This window comes from Eptatretus burgeri, chromosome 8 (assembly GCF_056783735.1).
Source record: "Eptatretus burgeri isolate ZD-2024b chromosome 8, Ebu_testis_v1, whole genome shotgun sequence".
In the NCBI taxonomy this organism is placed as follows: Eukaryota; Metazoa; Chordata; class Myxini; order Myxiniformes; family Myxinidae; genus Eptatretus; species Eptatretus burgeri.
The window spans coordinates 5,685,774-5,713,579 of NC_140968.1; the positions used below are offsets into that span (position 1 = coordinate 5,685,774).

General features: G+C 43.1%; 2 protein-coding genes across 6 annotated transcripts in view; both read right to left on the reverse strand.

The window, feature by feature from the left end:
* LOC147020989 (mucin-16-like) overlaps window positions 1-27,806 on the reverse strand; it is a 90,859-nt gene that overhangs the window by 52,252 nt on the left and 10,801 nt on the right. For 3 of the 5 annotated variants that reach the window (XM_085890768.1, XM_085890767.1, XM_085890764.1), the window contains exons 3-7: window positions 24,804-24,980; window positions 3,528-3,728; window positions 3,322-3,414; window positions 210-403; window positions 43-107 (exon numbers count right to left, since the gene is read on the reverse strand). In XM_085890768.1, coding sequence (XP_085746894.1) covers window positions 43-107; window positions 210-403; window positions 3,322-3,414; window positions 3,528-3,728; window positions 24,804-24,980 — 730 coding nt within the window. The remainder of the gene's footprint in view (window positions 1-42; window positions 108-209; window positions 404-3,321; window positions 3,415-3,527; window positions 3,729-24,803; window positions 24,981-27,806) is intronic. The other 2 variants (XM_085890765.1, XM_085890766.1) reach the window with 2 other exon arrangements.
* On the reverse strand, window positions 13,125-22,894 carry LOC147020990 (uncharacterized). Its single transcript, XM_085893500.1, has 2 exons — window positions 13,684-22,894; window positions 13,125-13,325 (listed from the first exon to the last, which is right to left on the reverse strand). Exons 1-2 carry the CDS (start codon window positions 22,825-22,827, stop codon window positions 13,125-13,127), a joined length of 9,345 nt encoding a protein of 3,114 aa, XP_085749626.1. The 5' UTR covers window positions 22,828-22,894.

Below are 27,806 nucleotides of genomic sequence, written 5' to 3' on the forward strand. Positions count from 1 at the left end.
CACATCTAAATGATCTCTTGAGACGTCACATGCATATTTTACCTGAAATTGAAGATTTCGCATTGTGTTTCTGAAACATTTAGCTGATCATCGAAAAGGTTCTCCAACTGTTTGGCAAAAAAAAAAAAAAAAACAATGAAGATTTTAATTTCCCACTTTAAATCTGCTGAGAAGCTTTAATATCTTGCGATGCCTTTTCATGAACTCACCAGATGTGTTATATTTTCCTGGTATTCTTGATAAAGTGGTGAAGTGCTATTTTCTAGATCAGTAGAGAGGTTGTGATTGTAGATTGTGAAATCGATGCGAAAAGCCTTGGTTCCAGGAAACTTGCTGTTGGTTTCAGGGGGTGGTGTGTTCACCACAATCGGAGGCTCTATTATTGTGGGACGTGTGTCAGACCCTGTCGGACCAGCGAGAGAAGTAACAATGTGGCTGTCATTGAAAAAGGCAAGACCATACTAGATTGCAGTTGTTTCCAGGTGTTGTTTCCAGGTGCTGTCAATGTTAAAATATATTTTTCATTGCTCAGTTTTTTTTCATTGTGAGAAGTATGCTGCTGAAGGCAAAATTTAACAATTAGCAACTTTTTCCCACTGTAAATGTTGTTAAAAGTAAGTTGAGTGAAAGTCCTGTTGAAGTCCAGGGGAATAAGATGACATATTGGCTAAGCTCATAAATATATATATATATATATATATATATATATATATAATATATATTATATATATATTATATACATATATATACCAGTGAACTGATAAGGACAAATGCACTTTCCAACACTCAAATAAAATAGTTCATTCTTCAGGAAAGTCCCCAAAGATGATAAAGAGGAAAAAAATATTAATATAATGAAGTTTAAAAAAATTTTCCCCATATATTGTCTTGCTTTTGGTAAGGATATTTAATTTGCTTCAGTAAAATAAATGTCTGTGTACCTGTTAATTAACAATAATGTTGTCATCTCTGCATGTAAGCCTGCATATGGTGGCTGATTTAAAGACTCACATCGCGTTTGTGATGCGATTTTTTTTCAGACTTTGCAAGATGGAAGTGAAAAGACTAGTGCTTTCAACATTTGCTGCTCGTTCCACTGTAGTTTCAGTGGAAAATACTGCAAATGTGTTTGTGCTAAATACTGTTGATGTTTGCATTCAGGTGAAACTTGTGGATATTTGTACTATTTAGTTCAGAAGTTTATACTTAGATATGTTGGACGAACTTCACTGTCATATTCATTGATAGACAATGAGGAAGCTTTTCTCCATGTGTTTTTCACGTTGTGCTAACACATGGGTCCGTTCACATCCAGCCTTTTTGGCTGCTGGCTGCATCATTGGTTAGGGGCGCAGCTATGCCTCTAATGTAGTACCCTTATTACCAGTACACCGGTGGAAGGACGACAGGCTGAGTCAACCCCGGGGTTCAAACTCAGGACCCTAAGATCCCAAGCCACCACCCTAATCAGTAACCCAACGCCAGGCTTATGAACACAGGGGTAATTATTATTATTTCGGATGCCGCCTGTAGCTGCTGGTTGCATCATTGTCGGGAGCACAGCCGCATCGCTGGTGCAGTGCCCCCTGTTTCCAGTAAGGTGGTGTTCATTCTGCCGACCTTGGAAGGATGACAGCCTGAGTCAACTCACCTGGTGTTATTTAACGGCACGATAGAGGCTCAAACTCAAGAACCTAAGATCTTAAGGAAGCTACTTCAACCGTTTACCCAACTCTCGGCTTTACACATCGGTCATCAATAAGCTTTCTCCATCTATCTACAAACAACAATAAACTGTCGCAAGATATTGTTACGTTTGTGGGTTAACGTTCAGTAAATGGAATTCAAGACTTTAGCGTAACCTTTTGGGTTTCATGTCGTTAAGGGGACTTTTGCTCATGTAATAAGAACACGTGGACTCGGCCTGAGACATCGCATGAGACTCCGCCTTACATACTTTTAGGTTGGATGCACCTTTCTTCTTTACAGCACAATACATGTACTGAATGTATGTACAGGTAGTGGCCAAAAAATATGGAAACACCTGGGTAAATGAGGGACACCAAGAAAAGTGAAAGCAACAGCTATCCCACAGGTGTGGCCCATGCGTTAATTAAGAAAATAACATCCCAACATGCTTACGGTCATGTATAAAAATGCTGCGCAGGTCTGGTTGCCTTTAATTATAGCTAGCATGGCTGCAAGAGCAGACCTCGGTGACTTTGAAAGAGAGGTGATTGTCGGGGTGCCTTTGGCAGCAGCTTCAGTGACAAAGACAGCTCAACTTGCTGATGTTTCATGAGCAACAGTCTCTTAGGTGATTTTGGCATGGAACTCCAAGGGAAAGACATCATCAACAAAGGGCAACAACAGTGTGCGGAAGCACATACTCCAGGATCGTGATGTCCGTGCATTAATTCGAAGTGCAAGGCAAGCCAAGCGAGTGAGAGCGACCAGTTTCATCCAAAACGGTTCACCGACAACTCCAGAGTGGGATACCATAGTCAGGTTGCAGTGCACAAACTGCTCATCACACCTGGCGATGCACGTTTGTGAGTCCAGTGATGCAAAGAGCACGGGCAATGGACCACCGAGCAGTGGAGAAATGTGATATGGGTGGATGAATAATCCTTCACCATGTTCTTGACAAACGGATGAGTAAACATGTGGCGCAAACCTAAAGAACTTGACAACACCAAGTGCTTGGTTCCAATGGTGAAAGGTTGTGGTGGTTCTGCAATGTTGTGGGGCACATTTTCCTGGCATTGTTTTGGTGCAGTCATTCCCTGAGAAGGCAAAATCAATGCCAATAGTTTCGTCATGAAACTGAGTGATCATCTTCACCTCATGTTGCAGCATTTCTTTCCTGTCGGGAGGGGTGTCTTCCAGGATGACAATGCCCCCCATTCACAGAGCACGTGTCGTCACCAAATGGTTTGATGAGCATGACAATGATGTCATGGTCTACTCAGTCACCAGATCTGAACCCAATCTAGCATTTAAGGGATATTCTGGAATGACGCCTGAAACGACGCTCTCCACCTCCATCAAACAGGTGTGAGTTGATTGACTTTCTTGTGGAAGAATGGTGCCGCATCCCTCCTGCAGAATTCCAGACACTAGTGGACTCTATGCCGTGGCGCAACCACCTTTTCATTGACTTTCCATTGGTGTTTCCATTTTTTTTGTCCATGAACTATATGTGTGTATGTATATACAAACTCTACAAGGTGTCTTAGACGCTGTAGACACTGTTGCCTCAAAGAACAATGTCGGTGAACAAGCATAGCATTTGCAGTAATAATTGTGACTCTCATTTACCTGTTGTGAATGGAGGTGTCAGCATCTCACTGGTGAATGATGTCTTTGGACTTGTTGACAGCAATGATGGAGGGCGAGTTGAGGTCAGTTTTGCTGCAAGCATGGGATGAGCGACAAAAAAAACATTGCGAAGATTATTGAAAGAGGTTTGTTGGTGACATTGTAAGTTGTGTGGTGGAGGTGAAAGCCTGAATTGCTCGTCATACCTGTTGTTCCGAAAGTTTGACTTTCAACTGCTTGTGATCTTGGGAATAGAGATGTTGTTTTGAATGTTGGCGATGTCACTGATGGCAAAGACATATTTACTGTCGTTCTGAAATAGGTTGTGATGGGATTTACTGCTGTTCCATTGGATGATGGTGTATATGCCATATGGGATGGTTGAGTTGTTTTTTCAGTTGTAGCTTCTGCAAGAGTGACAACTGTTCTTGGTGATTCCACAGAGCTACTCTTAGTGATTGAGGTATTTGAATCAGAAAATGTTGTTCCTACGGTTGACTGAGAGTGGATTGTGGAAATGATGGAAGTGATGCTGGATTGCGTTAATGGTTGTGCTGTCATTTCTATTGTGGCTTCAGAAGAAGAAATATCTGCAGGTGGTTCAGTTGCTGATGTGGATGTGGTTGGGGGTTTTTGTGCGGTTTCAGGTGGTTTTGTTTCCTCTTTGATTGGAAGTTCAGTAAGACCTCGAGCAGTGGTCAATAGTGTGCTTTCTAAGGGTGGTGTGGATGATGTGGTGTTGCTTATTCTTGTCGTTGTTGGAGTTGTAATTTTCCATGCTGTTTCTTCTATCTTAGTCTTCATGGAACTGCTGGTGATTGTGCTGCGTTTAGTTAAGGCTATAGTCGGAGAAACTGTGGCTCCAACACTTGGTGTCAGTTCTGCTGATGATTGAGGAGTTAAGCGTTTGGTTGATGAATAAGATGCAGTTTCATATGTAGAAGTTTCTATGTTTGTCTGAGGAAGTGGTGTTGTGAAAATCGTGGTGGAAACACTTGTTGCAGCTAATCCTTGTGATTCAGTTTTAATTGCAGGAGTTGATAAGGTGGCTAATCTGGGTGTAGTCAAACCTGTTGCTGTTGGTTTTGCAGAGCGACTGGTACTTGTTGGAAATTTAGATTCAGGAAATATTGTTTCTACTCCAGGATGAGTGTTTGTTGTGGATTTGATGGGGGAGGTGCTGGGTTCTCTTGATGGTTGTCCCATCGATGAACTAGTTGCTTCAGGAGAAGGTAAAGGTGATGGCAGCTCTGTTGTTAAATGTTCAGTTAAGATTTCTGTTGATGGTTGAGTTGCTGTTTCATACTTTGTTGTTTCTATGATTATATTGGGTTGTGTTGTAGAAATCATTGTGGGAGCACTGCTTGTACCTAATGATTGTGTTGTTTCGGCTGTAATTGCAGGTTCAGACACTGTGGATAATGGAGGTGCGCTGAAAGCTGATGGTGGTGATTCAGTGGAGGTACGACTGATTGATGGAGCTATCGATTCAGGAAATGTTGTTTCTACCCCAGGATGAGCGTGTATTGTAGTTGTGATAGAGGTTGTGATCTGTTCTGATGGTGGTTGTGCCGTTTCTGCATTGGTGGCTTCAGGGAGAGATAATGAATAAGTCAGCTCTGTTGTTGATCGTTCAGTTAGGAACTTCGTTTGTAAAGGAGTTGTAGTTTCTGCAATTGTCTGAGGTTGGGTTGTGGAAATCATCATGGGAGCACTGGTTGCACCTAATGCTTGTGTTGTTTCAGATGCAATTCCCAGGTTAGACATTGCGGATACTGAAGGTGTGCTGAAAGCTGATGGTGGGATTTCAGTGGAGGTACTACTGCTTGATGGAACAATCGATTCAGGAAATGTTGTTTCGACTCCAGGATAAGTGGTTGTTGTGGATCTCATGGATGTGAAAATTAGTTCTGTTGATGGTTGTCCCATCAATGTACTGGTGGCTTTAGGAGAAGGTAAAGGTGATGGCAGCTCTGTTGTTAAATGTTCAGTTAAGATTTCTGTTGATGGTTGAGTTGCTGTTTCATACTTTGTTGTTTCTACAATTATAGTGGGTTGTGTTGTAGAAATCATTGTGGGAGCACTGCTTGTACCTAATGCTTGTGTTGTTTCGGCTGTAATTGCAGGTTCAGACACTGTGGGTACTGGAGGTGCGCTGAAAGCTGATGGTGGTGATTCAGTGGAGGTACGACTGCTTGATGGAGCTATCGATTCATGAAATGTTGTTTCGACTCCAGGATGAGTGGTTGTTGTGGATCTCATGGATGTGAAAATTAGTTCTGTTGATGGTTGTCCCATCAATGTACTGGTGGCTTTAGGAGAAGGTAAAGGTGATGGCAGCTCTGTTGTTAAATGTTCAGTTAAGATTTCTGTTGATGGTTGAGTTGCTGTTTCATACTTTGTTGTTTCTACGATTATCTTGGGTTGTGTTGTAGAAATCATTGTGGGAGCACTGCTTGTACCTAATGCTTGTGTTGTTTCGGCTGTAATTGCAGGTTCAGACACTGTGGGTACTGGAGGTGCGCTGAAAGCTGATGGTGGTGATTCAGTGGAGGTACGACTTCTTGATGGAGCTATCGATTCATGAAATGTTGTTTCGACTCCAGGATGAGTGGTTGTTGTGGATCTCATGGATGTGAAAATTAGTTCTGTTGATGGTTGTCCCATCAATGTTCTGGTGGCTTCAGGAGAAGGTAAAGGTGATGGCAGCTCTGTTGTTAAATGTTCAGTTAAGATTTCTGTTGATGGTTGAGTTGCTGTTTCATACTTTGTTGTTTCTACGATTATATTGGGTTGTGTTGTAGAAATCATTGTGGGAGCACCGCTTGTACCTAATGCTTGTGTTGTTTCGGCTGTAATTGCAGGTTCAGACACTGTGGGTACTGGAGGTGCGCTGAAAGCTGATGGTGGTGATTCAGTGGAGGTACGACTGCTTGATGGAGCTATCGATTCAGGAAATGTTGTTTTGACTCCAGGATGAGTGGTTGTTGTGGATGTCATGGATGTGATAATTAGTTCTGTTGATGGTTGTCCCATCAATGTACTGGTGGCTTCAGGAGAAGATAAAGGTGAAGACAGCTCTGATGTTGAATGCTCAGTTAAGATTTCTGTTGATGGTTGAGTTGCTGTTTCATACTTTGTTGTTTCTACGATTATATTGGGTTGTGTTGTAGAAATCATTGTGGGAGCACTGCTTGTACCTAATGCTTGTGTTGTTTCGGCTGTAATTGCAGGTTCAGACACTGTGGGTACTGGAGGTGCGCTGAAAGCTGATGGTGGTGATTCAGTGGAGGTACGACTGCTTGATGGAGCTATCGATTCAGGAAATGTTGTTTTGACTCCAGGATGAGTGGTTGTTGTGGATGTCATGGATGTGATAATTAGTTCTGTTGATGGTTGTCCCATCAATGTTCTGGTGGCTTCAGGAGAAGATAAAGGTGAAGACAGCTCTGATGTTGAATGCTCAGTTAAGATTTCTGTTGATGGTTGAGTTGCTGTTTCATACTTTGTTGTTTCTACGATTATCTTGGGTTGTGTTGTAGAAATCATTGTGGGAGCACTGCTTGTACCTAATGCTTGTGTTGTTTCGGCTGTAATTGCAGGTTCAGACACTGTGGGTACTGGAGGTGCGCTGAAAGCTGATGGTGGTGATTCAGTGGAGGTTCGACTGCTTGATGGAGCTATCGATTCAGGAAATGTTGTTTCTACACCAGGATCAGCGTATATTGTAGTTCTGATCGAGGAAGTGATCTGTTCTAATGGTGGTTGTGCCGTTTCTGCTATAGTGGCTTCGGGGAGAGAAAATGAATCAGTCAGCTCTGTTGTTGATCGTTCAGTTAAGATCTTCGTTTGTAAAGGAGTTGTAGTTTCATATGTTGTTGTTTCTGCAATTATCTGAGGTTGGGTTGTGGAAATCATCATGGGAGCACTGGATGCACCTAATCCTTGTGTTGTTTCAGATGCAATTCCCAGGTTGGACATTGCGGACACTGAAGGTGCGCTGAAAGCTGATGGTGGGATTTCAGTGGAGGTATGACTGCTTGATGGAGCAGTAATTTCAGGAAATGTTGTTTCTACCCCAGGATGAGTGTTTGTTGCGGATCTCATGGATGTGATGATTAGTTCTGTTGATGTTTGTCCCATCAATGTACTGGTGGCTTCAGGAGAAGGTAAAGGTGATGACAGCTCTGATGTTGAATGCTCAGTTAAGATTTCTGTTGATGGTCGAGTTGCTGTTTCATATATTGTTGTTTCTACGATTATCTTGGGTTGTGTTGTCGAAATCATGGTGGCAGCACTGGTTACAGGTAATGTTTGTGTTGTATCAGTTTTATTTTCCAATGAAGACACTGTAACTGCTTCAGATGTAGACAGAGCTGTTGTTAGTGATGAGATGGAAGTAGTTGTGCCTGCAGGAGGTTTAGATTGAATGAATGTGGTTCGTAATGTTGACTGAGGGTGCATTGTGGAAATGATGGAAGTGATGGTGGGTTGTGTTAATGGTTGTGCTGTTAATTCTACAGCGGCTTCAGAAGAAGAAATGTCTACAGGCAATGCTGTTGGGGACATGGTGGTTGGGGGTTTTTGTGCCGTTTCAGGTGGTTTTGTTTCCTCTTCGATTGGAGGTTCGGTTAGTTCCAGAGAAGTGGTCATGGTTGTGGTTTCTAAGGAAGATGGGAATGATTCAGTGTTTGTTGCTATGCTTGTTTGAGTTGTTTCTACTCTTGTAGGTGTTGTTGAAGAGACTGGAATTGTGCTGCGTTTAGTTGATACTCTGGGAGGGGAAACTGTGGTTTCAAAACCTGAAGTCAGTTCTGTTGTTGATAGTTCAGTTATTCTTTTGGTTGAGAAAGGAGTCACCGTTTCATATGTTGATATTTCAATGTTTGTCTGAGGTTGTGTTGTCGAAATCATTGTGGGAGCACTGGTTGCGGGTAATGTTTGTGTTGTTGTTTTGGTTGTAGTTTCAGGTTTAGACACTGTGGATACAGCAAGTGTGCTGAAAGCTGATGGAGGTGATTCAGTGGAGGTTCTACTGCTTGATGGAACTATTGATTCAGGAAGTGTTGTTTCTATTCCAGGATTCATGTTTGTTGTGGATCTCATGGAGGTGAGGATCGGTTCTGTTGGTGGTTGTACTATTCCAGTATTAGTGGCTTCGGTGGTCGGTAATGATGAAAACAGTTCTGTTGTTGATTGTTCAGTTATTCTGTTTGTTGAGAAAGGAGTTTCCGTTTCATATGTTGATGTTTCTATAGTTGTCTGGGGTTGTGTTCTAGAAATTCTTGTGGGAGCACTGGTTGCGGTTAATGTTTGTGTTGTTGTTTTGGTTGTAGTTTCAGGTTTCGACACTGTGGAGACTGGTCGTGTGCTGAAAGCTGATGGTGGTGATTCAGTGGAGGAACTACTGCTTGATTGAGCTATCGATTCAGGAAAAGTTGTTTCTACTCCAGGATGAGTGTTTGTTGTGGATCTAACAGGGGTGAGGGTGGGTTCTCTTGATGGTTGTCCCATCGATGGACTAGTTGCTTCAGGAGAAAGTAAAGGTGACAGCAGCTCTGTTGTTGAATGTTCAGTTAAGATTTCTGTTGATGGTTGATTTGCTGTTTCATATTTTGTTGTTTCTCCTATTATCTGGGGTTGTGTTGTGGAAATCATCGTGGCAGCACTGGTTGCAGCTAATGCTTGTGTTGTTTCAGTTGTAATTCCAGATTTAGACACTGTGCCTGTTGGAGGTGTTGTGAAAACTGACAGTGGTGGTACAGTCGAGGTGTTACTGCTTGATGGAACTTTAGATTGAGGAAATGTTGTTTCTCCTCCAGGATGAGTGTTTCCTGTGGATCTGATGGAGGTGATGATCGGTTCTCTTGGTGTTTGCCCTATCAATGTCGCAGTGCCTTCAGGAGAAGGTGGAGGTGAAGACAGCTCTGATGTTGATTGTTCAGTTAAGATATTGTTGTGCATGTTTGTTGTGGATATCATGGAGGTGAGGATCAGTTCTGTTGGTGGTTGGACTCTTTCAGTATCAGGGGCTTTGGGGGTAGTTAATGATGAAAACAGTTCTTGTGTTGATTGTTCATATATGCTGTTGGTTGAGAAAGGAGTTGTCATTTCATGTGTTGATGTTTCTGTGTTTGTCTGAGGTTGTGTTGGAGAAATCCTTGTGGGAGCACCGGTTGTGTGTGATGTTTGTGTTGTTGTTTTCGATGTCGTTTCAGGTTTAGACACTGTGGATACTGGAGATGTGCTGAAAGTTGATGGTGGTGATTTAGTTGAGGTGCTACTGCTTGATGGAGCTATCGATTCAGGAAATGTTGTTTCTACCCCAGGATGAGTGTTTGTTGTGGATCTCATGGATGTGATGATTCGTTCTGTTGATGGTTGTCCCATCAATGTACTGATTGCTTCAGGAGAAGATAAAGGTGATGACAGCTCTGATGTTGAATGCTCAGTAAAGATTTCTGTTGATGGTCGAGTTGCTGTTTCATATTTTGTTGTTTCTACGATTATCTTGGGATGTGTTGTCAAAATCATGGAGGCAGCACTGGTTAGAGGTAATGTTTGTGTTGTTTCAGTTTTATTTTCCGATGAAGACACTGTAGCTGCTTCAGATGTGGACAGAGCTGTTGTTAGTGATGAGATGGAAGTAGTTGTGCCTGCAGGAGGTTGAGATTGAATGAATGTGGTTCGTAATGTTGACTGAGGGTGCATTGTGGAAATGATGGAAGTGATGGTGGGTTGTGTTAATGGTTGTGCTGTTAATTCTACAGCGGCTTCAGAAGAGGAAATGTCTACAGGCAATGCTGTTGGGGACATGGATGTGGTTGGGGGTTTTTGTGCCGTTTCAGGTGGTTTTGTTTCCTCTTCGATTGGAGGTTCGGTTAGTTCCAGAGACGTGGTCATGGTTGTGGTTTCTAAGGAAGATGGGGATGATTCAGTGTTTGTTGCTATGCTTGTTTGAGTTGTTTCTACTCTTGTAGGTGTTGTTGAAGAGACTAAAATTGTGCTGCGTTTCGTTGATGCTATGGGAGGGGAAATTGTGGTTTCAAAACCTGAAGTCAGTTCTGTTGTTGATAGTTCAGTGACATTGTTGGTTGAGAAAGGAGTTACAGTTTCATATGTTGATATTTCAATGTTCGTCTGAGGTTGTGTTGCAGATATCACTGTGGGAGCACTGCTTGTACCTAATGCTTGTGTTGTTTCGATTGTAGTTGCTGGTTTAGTCACTGTTGCTGCTGGAGCTGTGCTGAAAGTTGATGGTGGTGATTCTGTGGAGGTTCTACTGCTTGATGGAGCTATCGATTCAGGAAATATTGTTTCTACTCCAGGATGAGTGTTTGTTGTGGATCTGACAGGGGTGGGGCTGGGTTCACTTGATGGTTGTCCCATCGATGGACTAGTTGCTTCAGGAGAAGGTAAAGGTGACAGCAGCTCTGTTGTTGAATGTTCAGTTAAGATTTCTGTTGATGGTTGACTTGCTGTTTCATATTTTGTTGTTTCTCCTCTTATCTGGGGTTGTGTTGTGGAAATAATCATGGCAGCACTGGTTGCAGCAAATGCTTGCGTTGTTTCAGTTGTAATTCCAGATTTAGACACTGTGCCTGTTGGAGATGTTCTCAAAACTGACAGTGGTGGTACAGTCGAGGTGTTACTGCTTGATGGAACTTTAGATTGAGGAAATGTTGTTTCTACTCCAGGATGAGTGTTTCCTGTGGATCTGATGGAGGTGATGATCGGTTCTCTTGGTGTTTGCCCTATCAATGTCGTAGTGTCTTCAGGAGAAGGTGGAGGTGAAGACAGCTCTGATGTTGATTGTTCAGTTAAGATATTGTTGTGCATGTTTGTTGTGGATCTCATGGAGGTGAGGATCGGTTCTGTTGGTGGTTGTACTGTTTCAGTATTAGTGGCTTCAGTGGTCGGTAATGATGAAAACAGTTCTGTTGTTGATTGTTCAGTTATTATTTTGGTTGAGAAAGGAGTCACCGTTTCATACGTTGACGTTTCTGTGTTTGCCTGAGGTTGTGTTGTCGAAATCATTGTGGGAGCACTGGTTGCGGGTAATGGTTGTGTTGTTGTTTTGGTTGTAGTTTCAGGTTTAGACACTGTGGATACAGCAAGTGTGCTGAAAGCTGATGGAGGTGATTCAGTGGAGGTACGACTGCTTAATGGAACTTTTGATTGAGGAAATGTTGTTTCTACCCCAGGATGAGTGTTTGTTGTCGATCTCATGGATGTGATAATTCGTTCTGTTGATGTTTGTCCCATCAATGTACTGGTGGCTTCAGGAGAAGGTAAAGGTGAAGACAGCTCTGATGTTGAATGCTCAGTTAAGATTTCTGTTGATGGTCGAGTTGCTGTTTCATATTTTGTTGTTTCTTCGATTATCTTGGGTTGTGTTGTCAAAATCATGGTGGCAGCACTGGTTAGAGGTAATGCTTGTGTTGTTTCAATTGTAGTTTCCAAGGAAGACACTGTAACTGCTTCAGATGTAGACAGAGCTGTTGTTGGTGATGAGAAGGAGGGAGTTGTGCCTGCAGGAGGTTGAGATTGAATGAATGTGGTTCGTAATGTTGACTGAGGGTGCATTGTGGAAATGATGGAAGTGATGGTGGGTTGTGTTAATGGTTGTGCTGTTAATTCTACAGCGGCTTCAGAAGAAGAAATGTCTACAGGCAATGCTGTTGGGGACATTGATGTGATTGGGGGTTTTTGTGCCGTTTCAGGTGGTTTTGTTTCCTCTTCGATTGGAGGTTCGGTTAGTTCCAGAGAAGTGGTCAAGGTTGTGGTTTCTAAGGAAGATGGGGATGATTCAGTGTTTGTTGCTATGCTTGTTTGAGTTGTTTCTACTCTTGTAGGTGTTGTTGAAGAGACTGGAATTGTGCTGCGTTTAGTTGATGCTATGGGAGGGGAAACTGTGGTTTCAAAACCTGAAGTCAGTTCTGTTGTTGATAGTTCAGTTATTCTTTTGGTTGAGAAAGGAGTCACCGTTTCATATGTTGATATTTCAATGTTTGTCTGAGGTTGTGTTGTCGAAATCATTGTGGGAGCACTGGTTGCGGGTAATGTTTGTGTTGTTGTTTTGGTTGTAGTTTCAGGTTTAGACACTGTGGATACAGCAAGTGTGCTGAAAGCTGATGGAGGTGATTCAGTGGAGGTTCTACTGCTTGATGGAACTATTGATTCAGGAAGTGTTGTTTCTATTCCAGGATTCATGTTTGTTGTGGATCTCATGGAGGTGAGGATCGGTTCTGTTGGTGGCTGTACTATTCCAGTATTAGTGGCTTCGGTGGTCGGTAATGATGAAAACAGTTGTGTTGTTGATTGTTCAGTTATTCTGTTTGTTGAGAAAGGAGTTTCCGTTTCATATGTTGATGTTTCTATAGTTGTCTGGGGTTGTGTTCTAGAAATTCTTGTGGGAGCACTGGTTGCGGTTAATGTTTGTGTTGTTGTTTTGGTTGTAGTTTCAGGTTTCGACACTGTTGAGACTGGTCGTGTGCTGAAAGCTGATGGTGGTGATTCAGTGGAGGAACTACTGCTTGATTGAGCTATCGATTCAGGAAAAGTTGTTTCTACTCCAGGATGAGTGTTTGTTGTGGATCTAACAGGGGTGAGGGTGGGTTCTCTTGATGGTTGTCCCATCGATGGACTAGTTGCTTCAGGAGAAAGTAAAGGTGACAGCAGCTCTGTTGTTGAATGTTCAGTTAAGATTTCTGTTGATGGTTGATTTGCTGTTTCATATTTTGTTGTTTCTCCTATTATCTGGGGTTGTGTTGTGGAAATCATCGTGGCAGCACTGGTTGCAGCTAATGCTTGTGTTGTTTCAGTTGTAATTCCAGATTTAGACACTGTGCCTGTTGGAGGTGTTGTGAAAACTGACAGTGGTGGTACAGTCGAGGTGTTACTGCTTGATGGAACTTTAGATTGAGGAAATGTTGTTTCTCCTCCAGGATGAGTGTTTCCTGTGGATCTGATGGAGGTGATGATCGGTTCTCTTGGTGTTTGCCCTATCAATGTCGCAGTGCCTTCAGGAGAAGGTGGAGGTGAAGACAGCTCTGATGTTGATTGTTCAGTTAAGATATTGTTGTGCATGTTTGTTGTGGATATCATGGAGGTGAGGATCAGTTCTGTTGGTGGTTGGACTCTTTCAGTATCAGGGGCTTTGGGGGTAGTTAATGATGAAAACAGTTCTTGTGTTGATTGTTCATATATGCTGTTGGTTGAGAAAGGAGTTGTCATTTCATGTGTTGATGTTTCTGTGTTTGTCTGAGGTTGTGTTGGAGAAATCCTTGTGGGAGCACCGGTTGTGTGTGATGTTTGTGTTGTTGTTTTCGATGTCGTTTCAGGTTTAGACACTGTGGATACTGGAGATGTGCTGAAAGTTGATGGTGGTGATTTAGTTGAGGTGCTACTGCTTGATGGAGCTATCGATTCAGGAAATGTTGTTTCTACCCCAGGATGAGTGTTTGTTGTCGATCTCATGGATGTGATGATTCGTTCTGTTGATGTTTGTCCCATCAATGTACTGATTGCTTCAGGAGAAGATAAAGGTGATGACAGCTCTGATGTTGAATGCTCAGTAAAGATTTCTGTTGATGGTCGAGTTGCTGTTTCATATTTTGTTGTTTCTACGATTATCTTGGGATGTGTTGTCGAAATCATGGAGGCAGCACTGGTTAGAGGTAATGTTTGTGTTGTTTCAGTTTTATTTTCCGATGAAGACACTGTAGCTGCTTCAGATGTGGACAGAGCTGTTGTTGGTGATGAGATGGAAGTAGTTGTGCCTGCAGGAGGTTTAGATTGAATGAATGTGGTTCGTAATGTTGACTGAGGGTGCATTGTGGAAATGATGGAAGTGAGGGTGGGTTGTGTTAATGGTTGTGCTGTTAATTCTACAGCGGCTTCAGAAGAGGAAATGTCTACAGGCAATGCTGTTGGGGACATGGATGTGGTTGGGGGTTTTTGTGCCGTTTCAGGTGGTTTTGTTTCCTCTTCGATTGGAGGTTCGGTTAGTTCCAGAGACGTGGTCATGGTTGTGGTTTCTAAGGAAGATGGGGATGATTCAGTGTTTGTTGCTATGCTTGTTTGAGTTGTTTCTACTCTTGTAGGTGTTGTTGAAGAGACTAAAATTGTGCTGCGTTTCGTTGATGCTATGGGAGGGGAAATTGTGGTTTCAAAACCTGAAGTCAGTTCTGTTGTTGATAGTTCAGTGACATTGTTGGTTGAGAAAGGAGTTACAGTTTCATATGTTGATATTTCAATGTTCGTCTGAGGTTGTGTTGCAGATATCACTGTGGGAGCACTGCTTGTACCTACTGCTTGTGTTGTTTCGATTGTAGTTGCTGGTTTAGTCACTGTTGCTGCTGGAGCTGTGCTGAAAGTTGATGGTGGTGATTCTGTGGAGGTTCTACTGCTTGATGGAGCTATCGATTCAGGAAATATTGTTTCTACTCCAGGATGAGTGTTTGTTGTGGATCTGACAGGGGTGGGGCTGGGTTCACTTGATGGTTGTCCCATCGATGGACTAGTTGCTTCAGGAGAAGGTAAAGGTGACAGCAGCTCTGTTGTTGAATGTTCAGTTAAGATTTCTGTTGATGGTTGACTTTCTGTTTCATATTTTGTTGTTTCTCCTCTTATCTGGGGATGTGTTGTGGAAATAATCATGGCAGCACTGGTTGCAGCAAATGCTTGCGTTGTTTCAGTTGTAATTCCAGATTTAGACACTGTGCCTGTTGGAGATGTTCTCAAAACTGACAGTGGTGGTACAGTCGAGGTGTTACTGCTTGATGGAACTTTAGATTGAGGAAATGTTGTTTCTACTCCAGGATGAGTGTTTCCTGTGGATCTGATGGAGGTGATGATCGGTTCTCTTGGTGTTTGCCCTATCAATGTCGTAGTGTCTTCAGGAGAAGGTGGAGGTGAAGACAGCTCTGATGTTGATTGTTCAGTTAAGATATTGTTGTGCATGTTTGTTGTGGATCTCATGGAGGTGAGGATCGGTTCTGTTGGTGGTTGTACTGTTTCAGTATTAGTGGCTTCAGTGGTCGGTAATGATGAAAACAGTTCTGTTGTTGATTGTTCAGTTATTATTTTGGTTGAGAAAGGAGTCACCGTTTCATACGTTGACGTTTCTGTGTTTGCCTGAGGTTGTGTTGTCGAAATCATTGTGGGAGCACTGGTTGCGGGTAATGGTTGTGTTGTTGTTTTGGTTGTAGTTTCAGGTTTAGACACTGTGGATACAGCAAGTGTGCTGAAAGCTGATGGAGGTGATTCAGTGGAGGTACGACTGCTTAATGGAACTTTTGATTGAGGAAATGTTGTTTCTACCCCAGGATGAGTGTTTGTTGTCGATCTCATGGATGTGATAATTCGTTCTGTTGATGTTTGTCCCATCAATGTACTGGTGGCTTCAGGAGAAGGTAAAGGTGAAGACAGCTCTGATGTTGAATGCTCAGTTAAGATTTCTGTTGATGGTCGAGTTGCTGTTTCATATTTTGTTGTTTCTTCGATTATCTTGGGTTGTGTTGTCAAAATCATGGTGGCAGCACTGGTTAGAGGTAATGCTTGTGTTGTTTCAATTGTAGTTTCCAAGGAAGACACTGTAACTGCTTCAGATGTAGACAGAGCTGTTGTTGGTGATGAGAAGGAGGGAGTTGTGCCTGCAGGAGGTTGAGATTGAATGAATGTGGTTCGTAATGTTGACTGAGGGTGCATTGTGGAAATGATGGAAGTGATGGTGGGTTGTGTTAATGGTTGTGCTGTTAATTCTACAGCGGCTTCAGAAGAAGAAATGTCTACAGGCAATGCTGTTGGGGACATTGATGTGATTGGGGGTTTTTGTGCCGTTTCAGGTGGTTTTGTTTCCTCTTCGATTGGAGGTTCGGTTAGTTCCAGAGAAGTGGTCAAGGTTGTGGTTTCTAAGGAAGATGGGGATGATTCAGTGTTTGTTGCTATGCTTGTTTGAGTTGTTTCTACTCTTGTAGGTGTTGTTGAAGAGACTGGAATTGTGCTGCGTTTAGTTGATGCTATGGGAGGGGAAACTGTGGTTTCAAAACCTGAAGTCAGTTCTGTTGTTGATAGTTCAGTTATTCTTTTGGTTGAGAAAGGAGTCACCGTTTCATATGTTGATATTTCAATGTTTGTCTGAGGTTGTGTTGTCGAAATCATTGTGGGAGCACTGGTTGCGGGTAATGTTTGTGTTGTTGTTTTGGTTGTAGTTTCAGGTTTAGACACTGTGGATACAGCAAGTGTGCTGAAAGCTGATGGAGGTGATTCAGTGGAGGTTCTACTGCTTGATGGAACTATTGATTCAGGAAGTGTTGTTTCTATTCCAGGATTCATGTTTGTTGTGGATCTCATGGAGGTGAGGATCGGTTCTGTTGGTGGCTGTACTATTCCAGTATTAGTGGCTTCGGTGGTTGGTAATGATGAAAACAGTTGTGTTGTTGATTGTTCAGTTATTCTGTTTGTTGAGAAAGGAGTTTCCGTTTCATATGTTGATGTTTCTATAGTTGTCTGGGGTTGTGTTCTAGAAATTCTTGTGGGAGCACTGGTTGCGGTTAATGTTTGTGTTGTTGTTTTGGTTGTAGTTTCAGGTTTCGACACTGTTGAGACTGGTCGTGTGCTGAAAGCTGATGGTGGTGATTCAGTGGAGGAACTACTGCTTGATTGAGCTATCGATTCAGGAAAAGTTGTTTCTACTCCAGGATGAGTGTTTGTTGTGGATCTAACAGGGGTGAGGGTGGGTTCTCTTGATGGTTGTCCCATCGATGGACTAGTTGCTTCAGGAGAAAGTAAAGGTGACAGCAGCTCTGTTGTTGAATGTTCAGTTAAGATTTCTGTTGATGGTTGATTTGCTGTTTCATATTTTGTTGTTTCTCCTATTATCTGGGGTTGTGTTGTGGAAATCATCGTGGCAGCACTGGTTGCAGCTAATGCTTGTGTTGTTTCAGTTGTAATTCCAGATTTAGACACTGTGCCTGTTGGAGGTGTTGTGAAAACTGACAGTGGTGGTACAGTCGAGGTGTTACTGCTTGATGGAACTTTAGATTGAGGAAATGTTGTTTCTCCTCCAGGATGAGTGTTTCCTGTGGATCTGATGGAGGTGATGATCGGTTCTCTTGGTGTTTGCCCTATCAATGTCGCAGTGCCTTCAGGAGAAGGTGGAGGTGAAGACAGCTCTGATGTTGATTGTTCAGTTAAGATATTGTTGTGCATGTTTGTTGTGGATATCATGGAGGTGAGGATCAGTTCTGTTGGTGGTTGGACTCTTTCAGTATCAGGGGCTTTGGGGGTAGTTAATGATGAAAACAGTTCTTGTGTTGATTGTTCATATATGCTGTTGGTTGAGAAAGGAGTTGTCATTTCATGTGTTGATGTTTCTGTGTTTGTCTGAGGTTGTGTTGGAGAAATCCTTGTGGGAGCACCGGTTGTGTGTGATGTTTGTGTTGTTGTTTTCGATGTCGTTTCAGGTTTAGACACTGTGGATACTGGAGATGTGCTGAAAGTTGATGGTGGTGATTTAGTTGAGGTGCTACTGCTTGATGGAGCTATCGATTCAGGAAATGTTGTTTCTACCCCAGGATGAGTGTTTGTTGTCGATCTCATGGATGTGATGATTCGTTCTGTTGATGTTTGTCCCATCAATGTACTGATTGCTTCAGGAGAAGATAAAGGTGATGACAGCTCTGATGTTGAATGCTCAGTAAAGATTTCTGTTGATGGTCGAGTTGCTGTTTCATATTTTGTTGTTTCTACGATTATCTTGGGATGTGTTGTCGAAATCATGGAGGCAGCACTGGTTAGAGGTAATGTTTGTGTTGTTTCAGTTTTATTTTCCGATGAAGACACTGTAGCTGCTTCAGATGTGGACAGAGCTGTTGTTGGTGATGAGATGGAAGTAGTTGTGCCTGCAGGAGGTTTAGATTGAATGAATGTGGTTCGTAATGTTGACTGAGGGTGCATTGTGGAAATGATGGAAGTGAGGGTGGGTTGTGTTAATGGTTGTGCTGTTAATTCTACAGCGGCTTCAGAAGAGGAAATGTCTACAGGCAATGCTGTTGGGGACATGGATGTGGTTGGGGGTTTTTGTGCCGTTTCAGGTGGTTTTGTTTCCTCTTCGATTGGAGGTTCGGTTAGTTCCAGAGACGTGGTCATGGTTGTGGTTTCTAAGGAAGATGGGGATGATTCAGTGTTTGTTGCTATGCTTGTTTGAGTTGTTTCTACTCTTGTAGGTGTTGTTGAAGAGACTAAAATTGTGCTGCGTTTCGTTGATGCTATGGGAGGGGAAATTGTGGTTTCAAAACCTGAAGTCAGTTCTGTTGTTGATAGTTCAGTGACATTGTTGGTTGAGAAAGGAGTTACAGTTTCATATGTTGATATTTCAATGTTTGTCTGAGGTTGTGTTGCAGATATCACTGTGGGAACACTGCTTGTACCTAATGCTTGTGTTGTTTCGATTGTAGTTGCTGGTTTAGTCACTGTTGCTGCTGGAGCTGTGCTGAAAGTTGATGGTGGTGATTCTGTGGAGGTACTACTGCTTGATGGAACTATCGATTCAGGAAATATTGTTTCTACTCCAGGATGAGTGTTTGTTGTGGATCTGACAGGGGTGGGGCTGGGTTCACTTGATGGTTGTCCCATCGATGGACTAGTTGCTTCAGGAGAAGGTAAAGGTGACAGCAGCTCTGTTGTTGAATGTTCAGTTAAGATTTCTGTTGATGGTTGACTTGCTGTTTCATATTTTGTTGTTTCTCCTCTTATCTGGGGTTGTGTTGTGGAAATAATCATGGCAGCACTGGTTGCAGCAAATGCTTGCGTTGTTTCAGTTGTAATTCCAGATTTAGACACTGTGCCTGTTGGAGATGTTCTCAAAACTGACAGTGGTGGTACAGTCGAGGTGTGACTGCTTGATGGAACTTTAGATTGAGGAAATGTTGTTTCTACTCCAGGATGAGTGTTTCCTGTGGATCTGATGGAGGTGATGATCGGTTCTCTTGGTGTTTGCCCTATCAATGTCGTAGTGTCTTCAGGAGAAGGTGGACGTGAAGACAGCTCTGATGTTGATTGTTCAGTTAAGATATTGTTGTGCATGTTTGTTGTGGATCTCATGGAGGTGAGGATCGGTTCTGTTGGTGGTTGTACTGTTTCAGTATTAGTGGCTTCAGTGGTCGGTAATGATGAAAACAGTTCTGTTGTTGATTGTTCAGTTATTATTTTGGTTGAGAAAGGAGTCACCGTTTCATACGTTGACGTTTCTGTGTTTGCCTGAGGTTGTGTTGTCGAAATCATTGTGGGAGCACTGGTTGCGGGTAATGGTTGTGTTGTTGTTTTGGTTGTAGTTTCAGGTTTAGACACTGTGGATACAGCAAGTGTGCTGAAAGCTGATGGAGGTGATTCAGTGGAGGTACGACTGCTTAATGGAACTTTTGATTGAGGAAATGTTGTTTCTACCCCAGGATGAGTGTTTGTTGTCGATCTCATGGATGTGATAATTCGTTCTGTTGATGGTTGTCCCATCAATGTACTGGTGGCTTCAGGAGAAGGTAAAGGTGAAGACAGCTCTGATGTTGAATGCTCAGTTAAGATTTCTGTTGATGGTCGAGTTGCTGTTTCATATTTTGTTGTTTCTTCGATTATCTTGGGTTGTGTTGTCAAAATCATGGTGGCAGCACGAGTTACAGGTAATGTTTGTGTTGTTTCAATTGTAGTTTCCAAGGAAGACACTGTAACTGCTTCAGATGTAGACAGAGCTGTTGTTGGTGATGAGAAGGAGGGAGTTGTGCCTGCAGGAGGTTGAGATTGAATGAATGTGGTTCGTAATGTTGACTGAGGGTGCATTGTGGAAATGATGGAAGTGATGGTGGGTTGTGTTTGTGGTTGTGCTGTTAATTCTACAGCGGCTTCAGAAGAGGAAATGTCTTCAGGCAATGCTGTTGGGGACATGGATGTGGTTGGGGGTTTTTGTGCCGTTTCAGGTGGTTTTGTTTCCTCTTCAATTGGAGGTTCGGTTAGTTCCAGAGACGTGGTCATGGTTGTGGTTTCTAAGGAAGATGGGGATGATTCAGTGTTTGTTGCTATGCTTGTTTGAGTTGTTTCTACTCTTGTAGGTGTTGTTGAAGAGACTAATATTGTCCTGCGTTTTGTTGATGTTCTGGGAGGGAGAATTGTGGTTTCAAAACCTGAAGTCAGTTCTATTGTTGATCGTTCAGTGAAACTCCTGGTTGAGAAAGGAGTTACAGTTTCGTATGTTGATATTTCTTTGTTTGTCTGAGGTTGTGTTGCAGATATCACTGTGGGAACACTGCTTGTACCTAATGCTTGTGTTGTTTCGATTGTAGTTGCTGGTTTAGTTACTGTTGCTACTGGAGCTGTGCTGAAAGTTGATGGTGGTGATTCAGTGGAGGTACTACTGCTTGATGGAACGATTGATTCAGGAAATGTTGTTTCTATTCCAGGATTCATGTTTGTTGTGGATCTCATGGAGGTGAGGATCGGTTCTGTTGGTGGCTGTACTGTTTCAGTATTAGTGGCTTCGGTGGTCGGTAATGATGAAAACAGTTCTGTTGTTGATTGTTCAGTTATTCTGTTTGTTGAGAAAGGAGTTTCCGTTTCATATGTTGATGTTTCTATAGTTGTCTGGGGTTGTGTTGTAGAAATCCTTGTGGGAGCACTGGTTGCGGTTAATGTTTGTGTTGTTGTTTTGGGTGTAGTTTCAGGTTCAGACACTGTGGATACTGGTAGTGTGCTGAAAGTCAATGGTGGTGATTCAGTGGAGGTACTACTGCTTGATGGAGCTGTCGATTCAGGAAATGTTGTTTCTACTCCAGGATGTGTGTTTGTTGTGGATCTCATGGAGGTGAGGATAGGTTCTGTTGGTGGTTGTACTGTTTCGGTATTCGTGGCTTCGGAGGTCGGTAATGATGAAAACAGTTCTGTTGTTGATTGTTCAGTTATTATGTTCGTTGAGAAAGGAGTTTCCGCTTCATACGTTGATGTTTCTATATTTGTCTGAGGTTGTGTTGTTGAAATCATTTTGGGAGCAATGGTTGCAGGTAATGTTTGTGTTGTTGTTTTGGTTGTAGTTTCAGGTTTAGACACTGTGGAGACTGATCGTGTGCTGAAAGCTGATGGTGGTGATTCAGTGGAGGTACTACTGCTTAATGGAGCTATCGATTCAGGAAATGTTGTTTCGACTCCAGGATGAGTGTTTGTTGTGGATCTGACAGGGGTGGGGCTGGGTTCTCTTGATGGTTGTCCCATTGATGTACTCGTTGCTTCAGGAGAAAGTAAAGGTGACAGCAGCTCTGTTGTTGAATGTTCAGTTAAGATTTCTGTTGATGGTTGATTTGCTGTTTCATATTTTGTTGTTTCTCCTATTATCTGGGGTTGTGTTGTGGAAACCATCATGGGAGCACTGGCTGCACCTAATCCTTGTGTTGTTCTTTCAGATGCAATTCCCAGGTTGGACATTGCGGACACTGAAGGTGTGCTGAAAGCTGATGGTGGGATTTCAGTGGAGGTCCCACTGCTTGATGGAGCGATCGATTCAGGAAATGTTTCTACCCCAGGATGAGTGTTTGTTGTGGATGTCATGGATGTGATGATTCGTTCTGTTGATGTTTGTCCCATCAATGTACTGGTGGCTTCAGGAGAAGGTAAAGGTGAAGACAGCTCTGATGTTGAATGCTCAGTTAAGATTTCTGTTGATGGTCGAGTTGCTGTTTCATATTTTGTTGTTTCTACGATTATATTGGGTTGTGTTGTAGAAATCATGGTGGCAGCACTGCTTGTACCTAATCCTTGTGTTGTTTCGGCTGTAATTGCAGGTTGAGACACTGTGGATACTGGAGGTGCGCTGAAAGCTGATGGTGGTGATTCAGTGGAGGTCCCACTGCTTGATGGAGAGATCGATTCAGGAAATGTTGTTTCTACTCCAGGATGAGTGTTTGTTGTGGATCTCATGGATGTGATGATTAGTTCTGTTGATGTTTGTCCCATCAATATACTGGTGGCTTCAGGAGAAGACAAAGGCGAAGACAACTCTGATGTTGAATGCTCAGTTAAGATTTCCGTTGATGGTCGAGTTGCTGTTTCATATTTTGTTGTTTCTACGATTATCTTGGGTTGTGTTGTTGAAATCATGGCGGCAGTGCTGGTTACAGGTAATGTTTGTGTTGTTTCAATTGTAGTTTCCGATGAAGACACTGCAGCTGCGACAGATGTAGACAGAGCTGTTGTTAGTGATGAGATGGAAGTAGTTGTGCCTGCAGGAGGTTTAGAGTGAATGAATGTGGTTCGTAATGTTGACTGAGGGTGCATTGTGGAAATGATGGAAGTGATGGTGGGTTGTGTTTGTGGTTGTGCTGTTAATTCTACAGCGGCTTCAGAAGAAGAAATGTCTACAGGCAATGCTGTTGGGGACATGGTGGTTGGGGGTTTTTGTGCCGTTTCAGGTGGTTTTGTTTCCTCTTCGATTGGAGGTTCAGTGAGTTCCGGAGAAGTGGTCATGGTTGTGGTTTCTAAGGAAGATGGGGATGATTCAGTGTTTGTTGCTATGCTTGTTTGAGTTGTTTCTACTCTTGTAGGTGTTGTTGAAGAGACTAAAATTGTGCTGCGTTTAGTTGATGCTATGGGAGGGGAAATTGTGGTTTCAAAACCTGAAGTCAGTTCTGTTGTTGATAGTTCAGTGACATTCTTGGTTGAGAAAGGAGTTAGAATTTCATATGTTGATATTTCAATGTTTGTCTGAGGTTGTGTTGCAGATGTCGCTGTGGGAGCACTGCTTGCACCTAATGCTTGTGTTGTTTTGATTGTAGTTGCTGGTTTAGTCACTGTTGCTGCTGGAGCTGTGCTGAAAGTTGATGGTGGTGATTCAGTGGAGGTTCTACTGCTTGATGGAACTATCGATTCAGGAAATGTTGTTTCTACTCCAGGATTCATGTTTGTTGTGGATCTCATGGAGGTGAGGATCGGTTCTGTTGGTGGCTGTACTGTTTCAGTATTAGTGGCTTCGGTGGCCGGTAATGATGAAAACAGTTGTGTTGTTGATTGTTCAGTTATTCTATTTGTTGAGAAAGGAGTTTCCGTTTCATATGTTGATGTTTCTATCGTTGTCTGGGGTTGTGTTGAAGAAATCCTTGTGGGAGCACTAGTTGTGGTTAATGTTTGTGTTGTTGTTTTGGGTGTAGTTTCAGGTTTAGAGACTGTGAATACTGGTATTGTGCTGAAAGTTGATGGTGGTGATTCAGTGGAGGTACGACTGCTTGATGGAGCTGTCGATTCAGGAAATGTTGTTTCTACTCCAGGATGTGTGTTTGTTGTGGATCTCATGGAGGTGAGGATAGGTTCTGTTGGTGGTTGTACTGTTTCAGTATTAGTGGCTTCGGTGGTCGGTAATGATGAAAACAGTTCTGTTGTTGATTGTTCAGCTATTCTGTTCGTTGAGAAAGGAGTTTCTGCTTCATACGTTGATGTTTCTTCATTTTTCTGAGGTTGTGTTGTAGAAATCCTTGTGGGAGCACTAATTGTGTGTGATGTTTGTGTTGTTGTCGTTTTAGATGTCGTTTCAGGTTTTGACACTGTGGATACTGGAGATATGCTGAAAGTTGATGGTGGTGATTTAGTTGAGGTGCGACTGCTTGATGGAGCTATCGATTCAGGAAATGTTGTTTCTACCCCCGGATGAGTGTTTCTTGTGGATGTCATGGAAGTGATGATCGGTTCTGTTGGTGATTGTACTGTTTCTGCAGTGGTGGCTTTAGGACTAGGTAAAGATGAAGGCAGTTCTGTGGATGGTTGCAGAGTTAAGCTGTTGGTTGATGTCTGAGTTGCAGTTTCATATGTTGTTGTTTCTACTATTACCTGAGCTTGTGTTATAGAAATCATGGTGGGAGCACTGGTTGCAGCTAATCCTTGTGTTGTTGTTTCAGTTGTAGTTTCAGGTTTAGACATTGTGGATACTGGAGTTGTGCTGAAAGCTGACGGTGGTGATTCAGTGGAGAAACTGCTGCTTGATGGAGCTATCGATTCAGGAAATGTTGTTCCCTGTGTGTTTGTTTGATTTGAGGCCACAATGGTTGTGGATGTGTATGTTTTTGCTGTAGTCCACATTGTTATTGGGTGTCGCCTGGATATTTTATCTGTTGTTTGAAGTGTTCGTTCACGACGTTCTGTGAATTCTTCACTTGTTTGTTGCTTGCTTGTGCTAAATTTTGTTGAAAGACCATTGGTTGGTTGTAGCGATTGTGTTGTGGCTGCTGTATTGAAAGTGGCTGGCACAGGTTTTGCAGTGGAAAAGGTTGTTGTCGATGTGTGCATGGTACTTAAAATCATTGCTGTTCTTGGTTGTTGTGTAAATTTTTCACTTGTTGCAGTTGAGGTTTGAGATGTGCTTGATGTTTCTGTTGTGGTACTCTGCCAAATTTTTGTTTTGTCTGATGTAATGGAAGTAAACGATGGTGTTGTTGCTTGTGGTGCTCTCTCACGTGTCACTGCACTTGATGGTGTTGTTGCAGGTTCGCTTGTTGTTGTTGTTGTTGTTGATGGTATAAAGGAGCTTTTGGATGATGTTTGACCGACAGGTTCCGATGCAGTTGTTGATGCTTGAAGTGGAGTTTGTGCTGTTGAGGATGATGATGATGTCAGAAGGCTTGTTGTCCTATCTGTAACCACAACACACCACGGAAGAAAAGTCCATTGTCATAAATATTGACCTTGTGGAAAGTTGCTTGTCATACATAATTTGCTGAATGGAGCCTTTGTAAATTTCTGGTGTTTCAAATTGCTGCACAGCCTGCTGCTCTTGCTTAACAATGAAGTTGTTGGATGTGCAAGGTAAATTTGCTCGGCTGTGTATCCTCCTATATTAAATAAGGCAATTGTATGTATGTATGTATGTATGTATGTATGTATGTATGTATGTATGTATGGATGTACACCTGAAAATCATGGCTGGCCTGATATCCACAAAATTTTGCATAAATTTGGTTGTACCCAGGGTTAAACATGCTTGTCCTGTGAGGGGGCTGGGGGGGCTGTGATGGAGACAACCTGCCAATACTCCGAAAGGGAGCGTGTGATTCTCGTAATCAGACGTAATTACGTCCTTACCTCCTTTGGGTCATACTGAACGTGCAGGTCGAGCATCGCGAGAGCATCAAAGCATACACCTGTGACTGCGACCACTTTCAGCAGACTGACCGGAAGAGCTTGGAACAACCAAATGCTCACCACAAAGACAAAAAAAATGCTGGTGTACGAGGCCCTGTGTTGTGAGCATTGTTCTGTGTGTAAGTGGAATATGGACAACATTCTCTCGTCAAGAGGAGAGATTAAACAACTAGGATGGCTGGGACACCTCATCAGCATGGAAGATGGAAGCAGAGCCAAGGACACGTGCTTTATGTGGGATTTTTTTTTTTTTTTTTGTGAAACAATGTCGAGGCTCGTATAAGAGCTAATAGACAGAATGCACAAGGGGAGCAGGAGACAAGAAGGGTGGGAGAGGGAAGGAAAAAAAAAAAACAATGGGGGAACAGAGACTGGAGGATATCTGTGGAAGGGAGAGGGATGGGGCAGGGAACATGGGGAATACAAGATGGACATTACAGGAACTTTCAGGAAGGAAAGCAGGGAATTTGAAGGAGGTGGTTTTGGGGTGGAATAACGGTGGTAGAAAAGATCATGGTTTTGGACGGGGAAAGATAAGAGGTGGTCGTGAACAGCTGTTCTAAAGACCTGGAGGGAAGAGTGGGATTGAAGAGAGTGTGGGACTTTGTTCCAAAGGTGGGAAAAAAGAGGAATGAAAGAGTGAAGGTGAATAGTGATTTTATTATTTTGGTAGTTTTACTAGAAGGGGGTTGCTTGTGGACCTTCAGCGCCCTGCGGAAATATGGGGGCGGGGGGGGGGGGGTGGTGTGGCCGGAGAGGAGATGATGGAAGACAGAAAGACCACTGACCTCCCTGCGGTGAGAGTGAGAGACCCAAAGACAGCCTCATCGTAGGAGATACCAATGATCCTAAATGCCTTGGTTTCCACAGCACTGAGCAGAGAAAGGTGAGAGGCAGGAGCACCATCCCAGAGGGGAGAGCAGTACTCCATCAGGCTGTGGAGGAAAGCTTTGTATGTGGTCAGGAGTTTAGGTGTGCCAAGGAAGGACTTTGCGCGACGGAAGATGCCCAGTCGGCAACTGGCTTTGGAGGCGAGGAATTATCAGAAGAAACAAAATCCTGGTGTTGGCTTAGCGGCGAGGATGACTGGCTTAAGATCCTAGGGTCCTGGGTTTGAGCCCCGTTGGCGGCTGAATTAACACCAGGTGGGGTTGATTGACCCTGTCATCCTTCTGAGGTCACCAAAATGAGTACCACTGTACTGGTGGAGGGCCACAGCATCAGCGGCACAGCCATCCTTCCAAGAAATGATAGCTACCTGGCAGCCAAGCTACCAAACACAAGAACAGGACAGATGAAACAAGAAACGTTGGAAGCTCTAAGCTATGCTTCAAAGATTCCTGCTGACATGACATGAACGCATTTTGGGATAAACCCAGAAGATTGGGAAGAACTGGCCAGCGAACAGGAAAGAATGGGACAATGCAAAACGCCTTTCTGAAAATGAAACGTCGATGTGTGATTGATTGGCATGCTCGAGACAGGAATGCCAAAAAAAACGTGTCAAGGTATTTGGGTGTTCATCGGAACACCATACGGTCACTCTGGAGACCTTATCAACATCAGAGACTGTCCACATTCTGTACGACGATGCGTGACATCATGTCGGCAGGATAACAATATCCGGTTCGGTTGGTGCACCTTCGGAATCGGTTCCAGACAGCAAGTTTGACAGTTTGCAGCAGCCCTGGCTTGTGACCAATCAGTGCCAGAGCTGTCAGGAATCGGTTACATGAGCATAACATCCAACCACAAAGATCAGGAGTACATCCGAATTTGTTGCCATATCAACGGCATGTGGACATCGGTAAGTGTAGACAACGTCTGAGGTTCAGAAGACAAGATTGGGCTGCTATCCTCTTCACGGACGAGTCAAAATTCCATCTTGACAGTAGTGGTGGCCTTTGTTACGTTTATCGATGGGAAGGGGAGAGTTACGCTGATGCATATGTTGTGTCATTAAGAAATTTGAAAGGTATTTGGTACAATTTATGAAGTTCTCCATCCTCACATCATCCTGTTCCTGCAGATTCATGAACATCACATCACACTTCAACAGGATAAGGCGTGCCCTTACATCCCACGAGTGGCCATCGACTTCATCGCACAACAGAACATTGCCACACTTCCTTGGGCCAGCCGTTCCGCCTGATCTTTCTCCGGAAGAACATTTGTGGGATGAAATGGAACAACAATTGGGCAGTCTTCAAAAACCAGCCAACTACGTTGGCTCAACTGTGGCAGGTCTTGGTACAGATCTGGAACGACATCCCCAAAGCCTTCTTCAACCATCTTGTAACCTCAATGAGGCGCCGTTG

Bases quoted from the DNA above. Each gene is read 5' to 3' on its own strand.
- LOC147020990 (XM_085893500.1), bottom strand. From the start codon at position 22,827: ATGACCACTTCTCCGGAACTCACTGAACCTCCAATCGAAGAGGAAACA. The intron at 13,326-13,683 runs GTATCCACAGTG...CGACATTGATAG, and splicing joins CAACTTTCAGCACATCTCCA to GGCAAACACCAAGAGAACCG.